This window comes from Saccopteryx leptura, chromosome 2, assembly GCF_036850995.1.
Source record: "Saccopteryx leptura isolate mSacLep1 chromosome 2, mSacLep1_pri_phased_curated, whole genome shotgun sequence".
Taxonomy (NCBI): domain Eukaryota; kingdom Metazoa; phylum Chordata; class Mammalia; order Chiroptera; family Emballonuridae; genus Saccopteryx; species Saccopteryx leptura.
The window spans coordinates 219,616,786-219,633,070 of record NC_089504.1 but is presented as its reverse complement, the minus strand read 5'-3'; the positions used below and the strand labels follow the sequence as shown (position 1 = coordinate 219,633,070).

At 45.7% G+C, this 16,285-nt stretch overlaps 1 protein-coding gene across 3 annotated transcripts; it reads left to right on the top strand.

The window, feature by feature from the left end:
* Positions 1-695: 695 nt before the first annotated feature.
* Positions 696-14,434, top strand: GET1 (guided entry of tail-anchored proteins factor 1). 3 transcript variants are annotated; one of them, XM_066370169.1, is made up of 5 exons: positions 696-883; positions 7,384-7,549; positions 9,718-9,785; positions 12,142-12,256; positions 14,095-14,434. In XM_066370169.1, exons 1-5 carry the CDS (start codon positions 782-784, stop codon positions 14,196-14,198), a joined length of 555 nt encoding a protein of 184 aa, XP_066226266.1. In that variant the 5' UTR covers positions 696-781; the 3' UTR covers positions 14,199-14,434. The 3 variants fall into 3 exon arrangements, with proteins under 3 accessions (XP_066226266.1, XP_066226267.1, XP_066226268.1); XM_066370170.1 differs by having other exon boundaries at positions 12,845-14,434; XM_066370171.1 differs by lacking the exon at positions 696-883 and adding an exon at positions 2,609-2,666.
* Positions 14,435-16,285: the final 1,851 nt, after the last annotated feature.

Here is a 16,285-nt window from a genome sequence, read left to right as displayed (position 1 = left end):
GGGATAGAAAGGTTTATTTTTAAATAAATTTAGGAAGGCCCTGGCCGGTTGGCTCAGTGGTAGAGCGTTGGCCTGGCGTGCAGAAGTCCCGGGTTCGATTCCCGGCCAGGGCACACAGGAGAAGCGCCCATCTGCTTCTCCACCCCTCCCCCTCTCCTTCCTCTCTATCTCTCTCTTCCCCTCCCGCAGCCAAGGCTCCATTGGAGCAAAGATGGCCTGGGCGCTGGGGATGGCTCCTTGGCCTCTGCCCCAGGCACTCGAGTGGCTCTGGTCGCAACACAGCGACGCCCCGAAGGGGCAGAGCATCACCCCCTGGTGGGCAGAGCGTCGCCCCCTGGTGGGCGTGCCGGGTGGATCCGGGTTGGGTGCATGCGGGAGTCTGTCTCTCCCCGTTTCCAGCTTCAGAAAAATACAAATAAAATAAAATAAATAAATTTAGGAATAAAAGTGAATCCATTTAAAGGAAGTACCAATTACACTGTAACGAAAGAGGTTTGCAGATACACTCAATCTAAAGACAGCAGTAGCGGGAATACTAGAGTTCGTAAAATTGAACTCAAAACAGTAGCGGAGTGGGTGGGAGAAGACTACGGAAGCCTGGAAGGCCAAGGAGGTGGTGTCAGGCAGGACCACGTGGAAAAGACCGCCCGGGCTCCCGGCTACCGTGGCGCAGTGCGCAGGCGCGGCGGGCTAGGCCTCACTGCGCAGGCGCAGGTGCCAGCACCGGCGTGGTCCCCATGGGGGTGCTATAGCTGAGTCCGAACTGCGGGGAGAGTCCGGGATGAGCACCGCGGAGGCCGACCGCTGGGCGTGGCTGCTGGTACTCAGCTTTGTATTTGGGTGCAATGTGCTCAGGATCCTCCTCCCGACCTTCTCCTCCTTGGTAAGTGGCTACTTGGCCTTCCAGGGGTCGGTGGGTTGCCGCCTCGGTCCTTGCCGAGCCTGGTTTAGATATAGGGGTTTCAAACTGGTCTCTTGTGGGCCGCATTCGACCGCAGAAACATCTTCGTTGGGCCTTCTGTTTCAAGAAAGAAATAGCAACACTAGGTCACGGTTTCACGTGACAGCAGTGCTCAGGCTGAGAGTTCTTAGTGCCCCCCCCCCCCCCCGGCCTTCCGTACGCATTTCGGTTATCTCCTGGTCTCTGGAGGCGTCCAGCAGCGCTCGGCTGCTAGGGGGCAGTGCCTAGAGCAGCACGGCGTTCAGAGTTTCCGGGGGTCCTTGGCCTTTCTCGCAGGTAGTTGACAGCTGTGCCAGGTCCCGGAGAGACAGGTATAAGGGTGCGAAACTATCCTTTCTGGTGTATGGGGTGGGGTAGTTAACAGTGTCGACCGATAATCTCAATATTGTTTGATGCTTCCTTTATTCAAGGGAGCGATGGGCGCTGGGGAACACTCTCAGCGGGGCACTTTGGCAAGGCATTGAGTACATTACCTCGTGTCCAGCTGTCACGGTTGCTGTGAGAGGTGCATGCCATCCCATCTTCCTTTACCTCCCAGAGGAGTGTGACTCAGAAAGTCATGGAAGTTTGATTCTCGGTTTGTGATGATTCTTTTAGTTCTGTTCCTCTGTCTACTGGAACTTGAGTAGAGGTTCTGTGGAAAATTTGATGGGGGAAGTGGGTGTATGTGGGAGAAACATAGGGAGCTGTTCCCTGGAGAAGGGCGCCCTCTATTTGCCCACAGCGGGAGTGAGGGAATGTCTGACCCAGACTGAAACCTCAAAGATGGGGAGCATGGGTTGCAGCATTATTCTAGGAAACTCAGTCCCCCTGCTTTTCTCTCCAATATAAATGCTGCTGCTGCTGCTGGGAGGTATTTAAGATTAGGCAGGATTTCTACTTTATGTTTTATTCTACCAGTATTCATTGAGTGCTCTAGTTGAGGGCCTTACTACACCTATTGTTCTTGAGGCATAGAACCTTCTCTCTTAGTCCCCATCTCCCCTTCAGAATCTTTTCTGATGCTGCCTACTTTTTAAGATTATGTCTGAAGTCTTGAGCATTGCATAAAATACCCTTGAAGAGTTGGCCCCTGCCCATCTTTCTTTTTAAAAAAACTGTGGTAAGATATCTACATAAAATATACCATTTTAACCCTTTTTAGGTGTACAGGTCAATGGCATTAAGTACATTCACATTGTTGTGCAGCCATCACTATCTGACTCCAGAAGTTTTTCATCTTCCTAAACTGAAACTGTACCCATTAAACACTAACTTCTCACCTGACCAGGCGGTGGCGCAGTGGATAGAGTGTCGGAATGGGATGCAGAGGACCCAGGTTCGAGACCCCAAGGTCGCCAGCTTGAGCACAGGCTCATCTGGTTTGAGCGAAAGCTCACCAGCTTGGACCCAAGGTTGCTGGCTCGAGCAAGGGGTCACTCAGTCTGCTGAAGCCCCCCTGTCAAGGCACATATGAGAAAGCAATCAATGAACAACTAAGGTGTCGCAGTGAAAAACTGATGATTGATGCTTCTCATCTCTCTTCGTTCCTATCTGTCCCTATCTATTCCTCTCTCTGTCTCTGTAAAAATAAATAAATAAATAAATAAACACTAACTCCTCATTCTCTCTCTCTTCCTGACAGCCACAATTCTACTCTTGTGTCTATGAATTTGACTACTATGAGTGCCTCACAGAAGTGGAATCATATACTATTTGTCATTTTGTGAGTGGCTTATTTTGTGTAGCATAATATCTTTAGTGTTCATCCTTGTAGCATGTATTAGGATTGTATTCCTTTTTTTTTTTTTTTTTCAGAGACAGAGAGTCAGAGAGAAGGATAGAGAGGGACAGACAGACAGGAACGGATAGAGAGAGACGAGAAGCATCAATCATCAGTTTCTCTTTGCAACACCTTAGTTGTTTATTGATTGCTTTCTCATATGTGCCTTGACCGTGGACCTTCAGTAGACCCGAGCAACCCCTTGCTCAAGCCAACGAGCTTGGGTCCAAGCTGGTGAGCTTTGCTCAAACCAGATGAGCCCACGCTCAAGCTGGCGACCTTGGGGTCTGGAACCTGGGTCCTCCGCATCCCAGTCCGATGCTCTATCCACTGCGCCACGGCCTGGTCAGGCGAATTGTATTCCTTTTTAAGGCTATTAGGCCATTGTATGTATGTACTACATTTTGTTTATCTGTTCATCTCTTGATGAACATTTGGGTTATTTCCACTTTCTGGCTATTGTGAGTAATACTGCTAGAACATTGGTGTACAGAAATCTGTGCAGTCTCTGTTTTCAATTCTTTTGGGTAAATACCCAGAAGTGGAATTGCTGCATCATATGGTAATTCCACATTTGCTTTTTTTTGAGAAAGTGCCGCACTATTTTTAACAGCAGCTGCACCATTTACATTCTCACCAGCACTGCACAAGAGTTGCAATTTCTTTTCTTAACTTTTTTTTTTTTTAAGTTTTGTTGATTTGAGAGAGAGGTAGGGGGGTGGGCAGCAGGAAGCATCAGTGCATTTGTAGTTGCTTCTTATATGTGCCTTGACTGGGCAAGCCCAGGATTTTGAACCGATGACCTCAGCATTCCAGGTTGATGCTTTCTCCATTGGACCACCACAGGTCAGGCAAGAGTTAAAATTTCTCCACACTCTTCAACATGGCATTTCAGGTTGCTACTTTGACAATAGCCACCCTAATAGGTGCAAAGTGGTATATCCTTGTGTTTTGCTTTGCATGTTTCCTAATGATTAGTGATATTGAACATCATTTCATGTGCTTATTGGCCATTGTATCTCTTCTTTAGAGAAATATCTATTCAAGTCCTTTGCTCGTTTTTAAATTGGGCACCAGGAGCTTTCCCCTGAGTAAGGGCGCCTTCTGTAGCCCCACAGCAGGAGTGATGGGCTGTTTGTTTTTTGTTGTTGATTAAGGTGTTCTTTACATATTCTGGATACCAACTCCTTATCACAGATGTTATCTTCCATTTTTGGGTTTCCTGTCCCTCTTTCTTGCAGTATTACCTCCATTCTAATGTCCCCCATCCCCTTTCACCTCATGTGGGAGCAACATGCAACTAATCACAATTGCTCAGAGGCTGTGCTTTATATTCCTCTATGAAATGTTTGTAATTTCTTATTAGCTGAGGAGGAAGTTGGAGTGTGTCTTTGGGGTATGCCAGCAGCTATAAATAAGACCTGTCGCCTGACTGGGCGGTGGCGCAGTGGATAGAGCGTCGGACTGGGATGCAGGGGACCCAGGTTCGAGACCCTGAGGTCGCCAGCTTGAGCCCAAGGTCGCTGGCTCCAGCAAGGGGTTACTCGGTCTGCTGAAGGCCCGCGGTCAAGGCATGTATGGGAGAGCAATCAATGAACAATTAAGGTGTTGCAATGCGCAACGAAAAACTAATGATTGATGCCTCTCATCTCTCCGTTCCTCTCTGTATGTCCCTGTCTATCCTTCTCTCTGACTCTCTCTCTGTCTCTGTAAAAAAAGAAAAAAAAAAAGACCTGTCATGATCTCAGGCTCCTTCACCAACCCTACCCCAGACACTGCCACAGAGGTTATTGCTGCAGTCTTGATGACGTGGGTGAGCTTATGCCCCATTAGGGTGGTTGTTCATCATTTAGATGTAAGAGGATTGGATTTGACTTTGGACTTGTATAAAATACTATGCTGCTGCTTACAGGCTGTATAACCTTTTAAACCTCAAACCAGTTACCTTTCTTTTTTTCTCTTTTTTTTTTAAACAGGGACAGAGAGAGAGGGATAGATAGGGACAGACAGACAGGAACGGAGAGAGATGAGAAGCATCAATCATTAGTTTTTCATTGCGACATCTTAGTTGTTCATTGATTGCTTTCTCATATGTGCTTTGACCGCGGGCCTTCAGCAGACCGAGTAACCCCTTGCTCGAGCCAGCAACCTTGGGTCCAAGCTGGTGAGCTTTTTGCTCAAGCCAGATGAGCTTGCACTCAAGCTGGTGACCTCGGGGTCTCAAACCTGGGTCCTTCTGCATCCCAGTCCGACGTTCTATCCACTGCGCCTGACCAAGCTAACCGTCTGGTCAGGCCAGTTAGCTTTCTTAAACTTCTCTCACCTTAGTTGTAGCACTCTTTGTGGGGAATGTTAATCAGGTTCAAATTATCTTAGCAGAGTACAGCCCCCATTGTTGGTGTTCAAAACAGGGAAGAGGCCCTGGCTCGTTGGCTCAGTGGTAGAGTGTCGGCCTGGCATGCAGAAGTCCGGGGTTCGATTCCCGGCCAGGGCACACAGGAGAAGCGCCCATCTGCTTCTCCACCCCTCCCCTTCTCCTTCCTCTCTGTCTCTCTTTTCCCCTCCTGCAGCCGAGGCTCCATTGGAGCAAAGATGGCCCAGGCGCTGGGGATGGCTCCTTGGCCTCTGCCCCAGGCGCTAGAGTGGCTCTGGTCGCAACAAAGCGACGCCCCGGAGGGGCAGAGCATCTCCCCCTGGTGGGCAGAGCGTCGCCCCTGGTGGGCGTGCCGGGTGGATCCGGTCGTGCGCATGCGGGAGTCTGTCTGACCCCCTCCCCCCCCATTTCCAGCTTCAGAAAAATACAAAAAAACCCAAACAAACAAACAAAAAAACAGGGAAGAGTAACAAAGAAACCCGTTCCTCCTGGTCACTGGGTTTGTGCTGAGGGTCAGTGAAAAACTGTAAGGAAGTACTGGTCCCATGTAGTTAAATGCTGCTCCTTCACGACCATTAGAGGCTGCACCATCATAGGCCCTCATTTGAGGTCCGAAGTGGGAAAGGCTTCCTACAAGAAAAAAGAGTTTGATTGGGAATGGGCATCACACCCCTGTACTTAAGATTATAACCTTCTTGCAGTTTCTGACGGTTTCCGTCCAGCCAGAAGCAGGGGAGGGTTGCACCATCCCATTATTTGGGCAGCTGGCTGGGCCCCTGGGAATACCAAAGTCAAGAATCTTCTGCCCAGCAAAGCCTTGCAGGGTCCTGGGAGGGGATTTCAGCTTAATACTGAGGTGGGGTACGTGCTTGGATAAGGACACCCTAGCCCCTGGTGTTGACTTCGAATTTTCCTGAGAGTTCTTTTTTCTGTTCAAGCTAGTCATAGGTCACATGGATGAGAGAGCGATGTTCATTCAGTAGTGATCCAGGACTTTCCTTAGCCAAAGGCGGCCAAAGAGTAGGGGGAGGAGGAAAGACTTGACTGTGGGAGCACCCGCATTGGGTGGAACGTAGGAGGCTTACTACGCAGGCGCTCTAGGACTAGTGTGGCAGAGGGCTGGGAGAGTCTTGGCAAAGGGCGTGCACTGCGCAGGCACTCTAGGACTGACACGTATGGAGGGCGGGGAGAGGGTCTCAGCGAGCCGCACGCACTGCGCAGGCGCCGCAAGCCTGACAGGGTAAAAACCCGGCTCTTACGGTCTCAATATGTTTACTCTTTTTAAATTTTTTTAATCTATTTCTTACAGAGACAGAGAGAAAGTCAGAGAGAGGGATAGACAGGGACAGACAGAAGCGGAGAGAGATGAGGAGCATCAATCATTAGTTTTTCATTGCGCGTTGCAACACCTTAGTTGTTCATTGATTGCTCTCTCATACGTGCCTTGACCCCGGGCCTTCAGCAGACCGAGTAACCCCTTGCTGGAGCCAGTGACCTTGGGTTCAAGCTGGTGAGCTTTTTGCTCAAGCCAGATGAGCCCGCACTCAAGCTGGCAATCCCGGGGTCTCGAACCTGGGTCCTCCGCATCCCAGTCCGACGCTCTATCCACTGTGCCACCGCTGTTTACTCTTTTTGATCAATCCTTTATACCTACTCTACCACCACCCCCTTTCCAGCGTGGATGCCCTCCTGCCCCACTTGGGTTCTGATACCGTGTTTGGCTGGGTACCACTCTGCCCCGGCTCTAATTCCTATGTCAGGCTGCCCTTTCTTGTGGACCCCCACATCACTATGCTTGGCTCTAATCCTCTGCCTCCTTCCCTGATTGCCAGGGTGTCCCTTTGCAGAAATGTCCTCATCACTGTCTTTGGGATCTGAGTCCCTGTGCTGGGCCACATCATCATTGGCATCCACGTGGCTCTGCCTACCTAATTTAGGACTGAATTCTTTAGGGAAGGAAGAAAATGCATGGTCTGTGTACCTGAATGACAGTTCTGGGGGTGGAAACAGTTTTTATTTTATAATTACAGTTTTACAGTTAGAGTGACAGATGCATATGTTTGTACGGTAAGGAAAAATATAATGTGAATAGCAATTGAAGTCGGAGGGAATTTTTGTTTCTGCAGTTATAGGGAGCAGGAGCTGGAAAAGGCAGCAGAGGCTGGCTATCTAGGTAAAGGGCGGCTTGCCCAGGTGAGAGAGGCAGCAGGTTAGATGGTGGAGGAAGTGAGAGAGACTGTGTACTCCAAGTGGAAAGGCACTGATCCCAGCTGTCCACTCCACCAGATGTCCAGGGTGCTGCAGAAGGATGCAGAGCAGGAGTCTCAGATGAGAGCAGAGATCCAGGACATGAAACAAGAGCTCTCCACTGTCAACATGATGGACGAGTTCGCCAGATACGCCAGGCTGGAAAGAAAGATCAACAAGATGACAGACAAGCTCAAAACTCATGGTACTGTTTTCAGTTGTAGTTTGGAAAGCTTCATAAGAGCTGATTCATAGAGAAATCTATATAAAGATTTGTGGAATATACAGTGTGTCCATAAAGTCATGGTGCACTTTTGACCGGTCACAGGAAAGCAACAAAAGACAATAGAAATGTGAAATCTGCACCAAATAAAAGGAAAACTCTCCCAGTTTCTGCAGGATGATGTGGCAGCATGTGTGCATGCACAGATGATGACGAAACACCGTGTATACAGCTGAGCAGCCCACGGCCATGCCAGTGGAGATGTGGACCGTACAGAGGAAAGTTCAATGTGTTCTGTGGCTCGCTAAATTCGAATCCGTGACCAAAGTGCAACGTGAATATCGGCATGTTTATAACGAAGCACCACCACATAGGAATAACATTACTCGGTGGGATAAGCAGTTGAAGGAAACTGGCAGTTTAGTGGAGAAACCCCGTTCTGGTAGGCCATCAGTCAGTGACGAGTCTTTAGAGGCTATACGGGATAGCTACCTAAGGAGCCCTAAAAAATCTGTGCATGAGCCCACATCGAACTGCACTGAATAGGTATGAAACTGGGAGAGTTTTCCTTTTATTTGGTGCAGATTTCACATTTCTATCATCTTTTGTTGCTTTCCTGTAACCGGTCAAAAGTGCACCATGACTTTACGGACACACTGTATGTACTGATTCTTGAATATTGATATAAACTTTTAAGTTGTCTAGAAGAAACCCAATAATAATTATTACTTTCCTTTTATTTGCTGATGACCCTTTGCTTTCTAAACACAGAAACACCCAGCATCCACTTAGAGCAAGGGTCCCCAAACTGCAGCTCCCTGAGGCCATTTATCTGGCCCCCGCTGCACTTCCAGAAGGGGCACCTCTTTTATAGGTGGTCAGTGAGAGGAGCATAGTTCCCATTGAAATACTGGTCAGTTTGTTGATTTAAATTTACTTGTTCTTTATTTTAAATATTGTATTTGTTCCCGTTTTGTATTTTTGTTTTTGTTTTTCCCGTTTTGTTTTTTTACTTTAAGATAAGATATGTGCAGTGTGCATAGGGATTTGTTCATAGTTTTTTTTTATAGTCCGGCACTCCAACAGTCTGAGGGACAGTGAACTGGCTGGCCCCCTGTGTAAAAAGTTTGGGGACCCCTGACTTAGAGTTTCTCCAGAGCCAACTTGTTAGATTGTCATTCTCATGTCCAACACTTTTCTGAGAGCAGTCTAGAAAAAAACCCTCAAAGCAGGTTCTCAGGGGCTTTTTGTTCCACTCTCTAAAAGTGCCCGCAATGCTATTATTCTAGTGTAGACTCAGGCTAGGGCTCTGGTCTTACTCATTTTTATGTTTGCCACTGTCCCTAACAGTCTGCCGTGATGGAAACGATTTTTTCAGGGCCGCCTATGTGCGGAGAGTGTGCACAGTGAGAGAGCTGTCGTCCCCCCCCATAGTAAAACACACCCCCAGTAAAGGGTACAGAGGGACCGCCCAGCCCTGAGGCGAACTAGACTCCTCTATGGATTAGTGTACAGCAGGGGTCCCCAAACTACGGCCCGCGGGCCACATGCGGCCCCCTGAGGCCATTTATCTGGCCCCCGCCGCACTTCTGGAAGGGGCACCTCTTTCATAGGTGGTCAGTGGAGGAGCATAGTTCCCATTGAAATACTGGTCAGTTTGTTGATTTAAATTTACTTGTTTGTTATTTTAAATATTGTATTTCTTCCCGTTTTGTTTTTTTACTTTAAAATAAGATATGTGCAGTGTGCATAGGGATTTGTTCATAGTTTTTTTTGTAGTCCGGCCCTCCAATGATCTGAGGGACGGTGAACTGGCCCCCTGTGTAAAAAGTTTGGGGACCCCTGGTGTACAGGGTAGACCAAGAAGTTGGGGAAGAGCATTCAGTCCAGTCGGTAAGGGTTGTACAAGGAATCTCTGATTTAGATGAATAGCTTTAAGGTTTTTCAAAATCAAAGCTTCACATCTCACAATCTGTGTCTGATTCTATATAGTAATATAGTGGGTAACTTAAGACATTTTATTTTATATTTACATATGTAATTTAAAAATATTTTGTGAGAGGAAATAACTTTTCTCTGTACTTGAATATTTTCTTCCCTTTTTAGACTTGATATACAATCATTTTATCCTGTTTTTTTTTTTTTTCCAGTGAAAGCACGGACAGCTCAGTTGGCCAAGATAAAATGGGTTATAAGTGTTGCTTTCTACATATTGCAAGTGAGTGTCCTACTGTGTCAGTGGGGTCATTAAAGGTGGTAATGGACTTTGCTCCAGAACTGTTCAGCACCTGGAATGCAGGTCTGGGATTCAGGCTTTCCCGCCTGCAGCTGGGTGCCATGTGGTTCTGCCAGAGTGGAGCCCTGCACACTCTGTGACCATCTAAGTTAGACTAAGAGAAAGCCTTTCTCTTGATTAGCATTGTTAAATGTTGGGATTTTTTAAGCAAATGAATGTCAAAGTAACTTTTCTGGAGTTCTTTCTATGGCCTTTATTCCAGTGCAGGGTTGGGAGGCTGGGGGTGGGGAATGAAGTGAGAAAAACTTACTTAGAAATTGTGTTTTCTGAGAGGGTCACTTTTTTGGCCATTGCTTCTTACGTGTAACTGACTGTCTACTCTCCAGGTAGGGAACCCATCATTCTCATTAAAGGCCAATACCACTGATTCACAGCTTTCTTGTGGGGATTTTTACTTGTTTTACTTCCTGTGGAACTATTATTGCTTCTGCTTCCGCTGCCTCCTTTCCCTGAGGTTGTGGATCTGCCGTGGCTGCTTTAGATGATCTCTGAGTTTCAATACTGTGAGTGTTCTTTACTGGGGTAAAGGATTCAAGTCAACCCAGAGCCCAGGCTGTTTGGGCGCAGTGAGTACATTGATCATGAAGCTTCCCAGGGACTGGAATTCAGCCAGTCCTTCTTTTAGGCCTCCTCATTTGAGTGGCATATTCAGGCCACAAGGGTATGGGAGACAACTGAGAAAATGCTGCTAGGGAAAGGAGGGAAGACAGGCATGGCTTCTCTACCTACCATTTAAACTTTCAGAGGGCCCACTTCTGCACGTGGATGGCAGCACTTGAGTGTGGATCTTAGAGGTGTAAGATCACTTTTGTAAGCAATCAAGTGTATTTAGCACAGTCTGGCTACTTAAAGGAGATAGTCAATGAGAAAAGAACACCTGTGTTATGGGAGATTTTGGTTAATTTATTAGCTAATTTGATAGTGTATACAGTTGACCCTTGGAAAATATGGGTTTGAACTGCACAGGTCCACTTAATATGAATTTTTTTAAAATAAATATATTGGAAAAATTTTTGGAGATTTGTGACAATTTTATAAAACTCACAGAGGAATTATGTAGTCTAGAAATGTCAAGAATATTAAGAAAAAGTTAGGTATGTCATGAATGCATAAAATGTATGTATTTTCTCTTCCTCATGGTTTTCTTACTAACATTTCTCTAGTTTATTGTAAGAGCACAGTATATGATACATGTAACATACATGTGTTCATCAACTGTGTATTTTGTCAGTAGGGCTTCCAATCAACAGTAGGTTATTAGAAGTTACATTTTGGGGGGGTGAGAAGTTACACTGGGATTTTTGACTGTGTGGTAGGTCAGTGCCCCTAAGCCCTGTGTCATTCAGGGACCAACTGTATGTACTATTGGGGCCTGCAGGCTGCAAGGACTGGATTCGTAGGGCTTGAGGTCATCAAGGTAGAGTTTCCTTAGTTTGTCTTCATGTTTTCTCATCTTTTTTTTTTTTTTCTGAAGCTGGAAACGGGGAGAGACAGTCAGACAGACTCCCGCATGTGCCCGACCGGGATCCACCCGGCACGCCCACCAGGGGCGACACTCTGCCCACCAGGGGGCGACGCTCTGCCCACTAGGGGGCGATAATCTGCCCATCCTGGGCGTCGCCATGTTGCGACCAGAGCCACTCTAGCGCCTGAGGCAGAGGCCACAGAGCCATCCCCAGCGCCCGGGCCATCCTTGTTTCAATGGAGCCTTGGCTGCGGGAGGGGAAGAGAGAGACAGAGAGGAAAGCGTGGCGGAGGGGTGGAGAAGCAAATGGGCGCTTCTCCTGTGTGCCCTGGCCCGGGCGCTTCTCCTGTGTGCCCTGGCCCGGGTCCTCCGCACGCTAGGCCGATGCTCTACCGCTGAGCCAACCGGCCAGGGCTTTTTTTTTTTTTTTTTTTTTTTTTTGTCACAGACAACAGAGAGAGGGACAGATAGGGACAGACAGACAGGAAGGGAGAGAGATAAGGAGCATCAGTTCTTTCTTGCAGCACCTTAGTTGTTCATTGATTGCTTTCTCATATGCTCCTTGACTAGGGTCAGGGGGTGCACAGCAGACCAAGTGACCCTTTGCTTAAGCCAGCGACCTTGGGCTCAAACCAGATGAGCCTGCGCTCAAGCTGGCAACCTTGGTGTTTCAAACCTGGGTCCTCTGCGTCTCAGTCCAACGGTCCATCCACAGAGCCACTGCCTGGTCAGGCATCCTGTTTCCTCATCTTTTAGTGGTGACTGGATGCATTACTAGCAGGCTGTTTCCATTCACCACAAGTGTCTTTGCAGGCCGCCCTGATGGTCTCCCTCATCTGGAAGTATTATTCTGTTCCTGTGGCTGTGGTGCCAAGTAAATGGATAACCCCACTAGACCGCCTGGTAGCCTTTCCCACTAGAGTAGCAGGTAAGAGTTTTCTGGAAAACAGAGTTGAAGACTGTGGAGAGACTTATGAGGAGTGGTGGGGTAGAAGATTTAAGTCAACCTGACATCATCCTCATCTTCCACTTCGGCAGGGAGCAGTGCTCTGTGTCCCAGCCTCACGCGGCTTACAGTGAGGAAACAGAGACCTGGAGATGTTACTTACTAACTTGTCTAGTGTCATTGAAATGCTAAGTAGCAGAGCTAGAATTCAACTCAGATCTGCTTCTGGTCTCTAAGCCCAATACCTATAGTCCAACACCCGGTTATTCAAACACCACTTCTTGTTCCCAAAATCTGCTACACTTTTTAGTTCTTATGCATAGTGAGGGCATTTATGGCTCTCTGCCAGTCTTTTATTTTGAACGATAATTTCTTTTGGATCTTAAAAGTGGTACAGTAGTGCCCTAGCTGGATAGCTCGATTGGTTAAGCATCGTCCCGAAGCGCAGCGGTTGCTGGTTTGATTCCCAGTCAGGGCACATATAAAAACAGATAGATGTTCCTGTCTCTTTTGTTCTCTCCATGGACAGAACTCTTGGTGTGCTCTTATGTTTAATTTCTTTATTTTTAGGTGGTGTTGGAATTACCTGTTGGATTTTAGTCTGTAACAAAGTTGTTGCTATTGTGCTTCACCCTTTCAGCTGAAAAAGAAGATGATACAGCCCTGATACTTTTAAAATTGGATTTTCACTTAGGTTAAAAACCTGATTTATACTGTTTTATTGTTTTCTGTTTTTTTTAAAAAGAACAAAAGTGCACATGTTAGTTCTTTTGTTGAACCTGCTTCTTCTTGGACTTTATGTGAGTTTCTTATAAGAATTACGATTTGTACACTTGTCTCTGAGCCAGAGAGTTCTTTCTGTCATGCCTACGTACTGGCCAGTATAGTAGCAGATTTGTGATAAAGATTATGTGACATTACGGGCATCTACATTACTTGTGATTTGCACTCTCGGCATATTTTAAAGGTCACATTGACAACTGGAAAGTCAAAATTTTCTAATAAGTATCTTAAAGACTTCATACTATTTTTAATCCAGATTAGAAAGCAACTTAATTTCACTACTAGAAAATGAAAATTTGTTTTTTAATGTCATTCAGTACTCCAGTAAAAGAATAACACTAACTGACATTGTGTTTTTTCTTCTGTTTGAAACGTCACTTTCAAGTAGCCTTTGTATTGTCTACTTATTTGAAGCTGTTAGATTTTCATTTCTGGGTTTTATAAATGTATTCAGGAAATCATAATGCATTGTGTTATGCTTAGATTGTGTGTTTTGTATTTAAAGCATTTCAAATATAGTGTATTATCTGAGCTTTTAATATTTATGCTCTGTAAGGTGGAACAAAGTTAAAAAACAAAGTAGGAAGCCTGATTAATTTAAATGGATACATTTTTGGCCCATAAAGTATAATTCTGCTATTTTTTTAAAACACTTTTTTTTCTAATTAAAATCTTTGCAAATGCTTGTGTGACTTCCTTACTTACAGCTACTTGTTTGCTGTGACCAGTCTGTAACTGACAAGTGGCAGAGGGCTTTAACTGTGAACTAAGTAGGCCACAGCACCATAAAGCTAAATTCCATCCCTAGTTTTGAAAAGATCATACTGTATTTGTACTCTTGTGTTTCCTAATGACCCAATAAGGAGCTCATTATAATTTCTGCTAATTGTAACACGAAGACACAAAGTGCTGTGCTACTTTAGTTTGTCGTCACCAAAGTGGGTTTCAGATTCCCATGATCATTTGGACTTATCCGGCAGCAAGTTGACGTGTCTTTAAGAAAGGATACAGAACAGTGAACAGCGTGTTTCTTGCAGGTGACATTGTGAGGACTCCGACAACAGCTTCCACTGTGTCAGTAACCACACAGCGTGCATTCTGGCCACAAGGGACAAGAAGCCAACCTGAGGGGAGATGGTAGCTGCATGAGGAAGTTGCAGGGTCTAGGATACCTTGGAGGCCACAGTCTGACACATTTGCAGAGAACTGCAGCCATTGAGGGCAGGTTGTAGAGTCAGCAATTGTCTGTTCATGTGCACGTGCCCAGGGACGTCCTTGGAACACTAATCCATACAAAGTCTCCCTCACAAGATCCCTGTTAATCTCTTGAGGATTTATTCTTTCAGTTCATCCTGTAATTTTGTCAAATCTCACTGAGGCTGGAGGAAAAGATGTACAGTCCTCAGCTGTTAATGCTTTCCACATACATTAATAGTTAAGATTAAATACGGGAAGTTTAAATGTTTGTTGTATTTCACACATTGATCTTTCAAAAACTTTGTTTTTAATGGACAATAAACTGAATTCAAAAGATAACAGGAGGGGATACAATGGGAAGTATGTCTGCTGACCCCTTTACTGTTAGGTCACCCAGTTTTCCAAAGTTGTCCACTCTTACCAGATGTTTCTTATGCTTCCAATGATATTTTATATATGAACATTGATATGTATGCTTTTAAAATAAAATTCTTAAATTATAAAAGTAGTACCTAACAAAATGTTTTTTGTTTGTTTGTTTTTGTAATTCTACTTGGAAAGTACAGAAAAGGAGTGAGGAAGCAAAATCTCCCATGATTCCACAGAACTGAGATTACTGGTATTAACATTTGTATATTTATGGATAGCTCTAAGTTTGTTTTTCTATTAAAAAATACTGGGTATAGGCCCTGGCCGGTTGGCTCAGTGGTAGAGCGTTGGCCTGGCGTGCGGAGGTCCCGGGTTCGATTCCTGGCCAGGGCACACAGGAGAAGCGCCCATCTGCTTCTCCACCCCTCCCCCTCTCCTTCCTCTCTTCTCTCTCTTCTCCTCCCGCAGCCAAGGCTCCATTGGAGCAAAGATGGCCCGGGCGCTGGGGATGGCTTCTTGGCCTCTGCCCCAGGCGCTAGAGTGGCTCTGGTCGTGACAGAGCGAGGACCCGGAGGGGCAGAGCGTCGCCCCCATGGTGGGCGTGCCGGGTGGATCCCGGTCGGGCGCATGCGGGAGTCTGTCTGACTGTCTCTCCCCGTTCCCAGCTTCAGAAAAAAAAAAAAATACTGGGCATAGTTTATAACTTTACATGAAAAGAGACACCTATCTTTTTTTTTTAAGTGAGAGGAGGGGAGATGGACCGATTCCCACATGCTTCCCGATGGGGACCAATTGGTGATCCACCTGGCAACCCTGAATCAACTGAGCTATCCTCAGCACCTGAGGCTGATGCCCGGACCAACTGAGACACTGGCTGTGAGAGGGGAAGAGAAAAAAGGGGGAGAGAAGCAGATAGTCGCTTCTCGTGTGCCCTGATCAGGGATTGAACCCAGGACATCTGCACGCCAGGCTGATGCTCTATCCACGGAGCCAACTGTTTGATTTAAAATATCTGAAGCTCTCTTCATGCCAGTTGTGTTTGCTTTGTATTTATAGTAAATCAAGCAGAGAAATCTTTTTGTATACAAATCCACAGTCATTTTAGTATGGGGTTAATATAGAATAACACTTCAGTTGCTGGCACAGGGGAGTGAAATGCTAATTAAACTAGTGTCCTCTTCCCTGACCTGGCCTGGCTCTCTGGCCTCCGGGATTTTCAATAATGTTCTATAGTTTACAGACAATTACTTTTACAGTTCTTTTGTTAAATTTATTCATATTTTATTCTTCTATATTTTAGACCAGGTTGTTTAAGATCTGAATTACTTATTTTTTGAATATATGATGGTAAAAACTACCTGGGTTTAATCATTTTGGAAGATTTTTAACTACTGATTTCAATTTCTTTAATAGTTATAGGGGTATTCAGTTTTATATTTCTTGAGTAACATTAGGCATACTAATGTAGGGATTTACTACATTTCTTCTCAACTTTCAAACATACTAGGATAAAATTTTGGTATATGCTCAATATGTGATAGAAAGCAGGTTTTGAAGTTTTGGGGTGTGGTCTTCTGCATATGTCCCCTTTAAGTCAAAGTTACCAGTTTTCTTATTCAAACCTTTGTTTGCCTTTATTGGTGCTTTATTATTTGCTGAGCT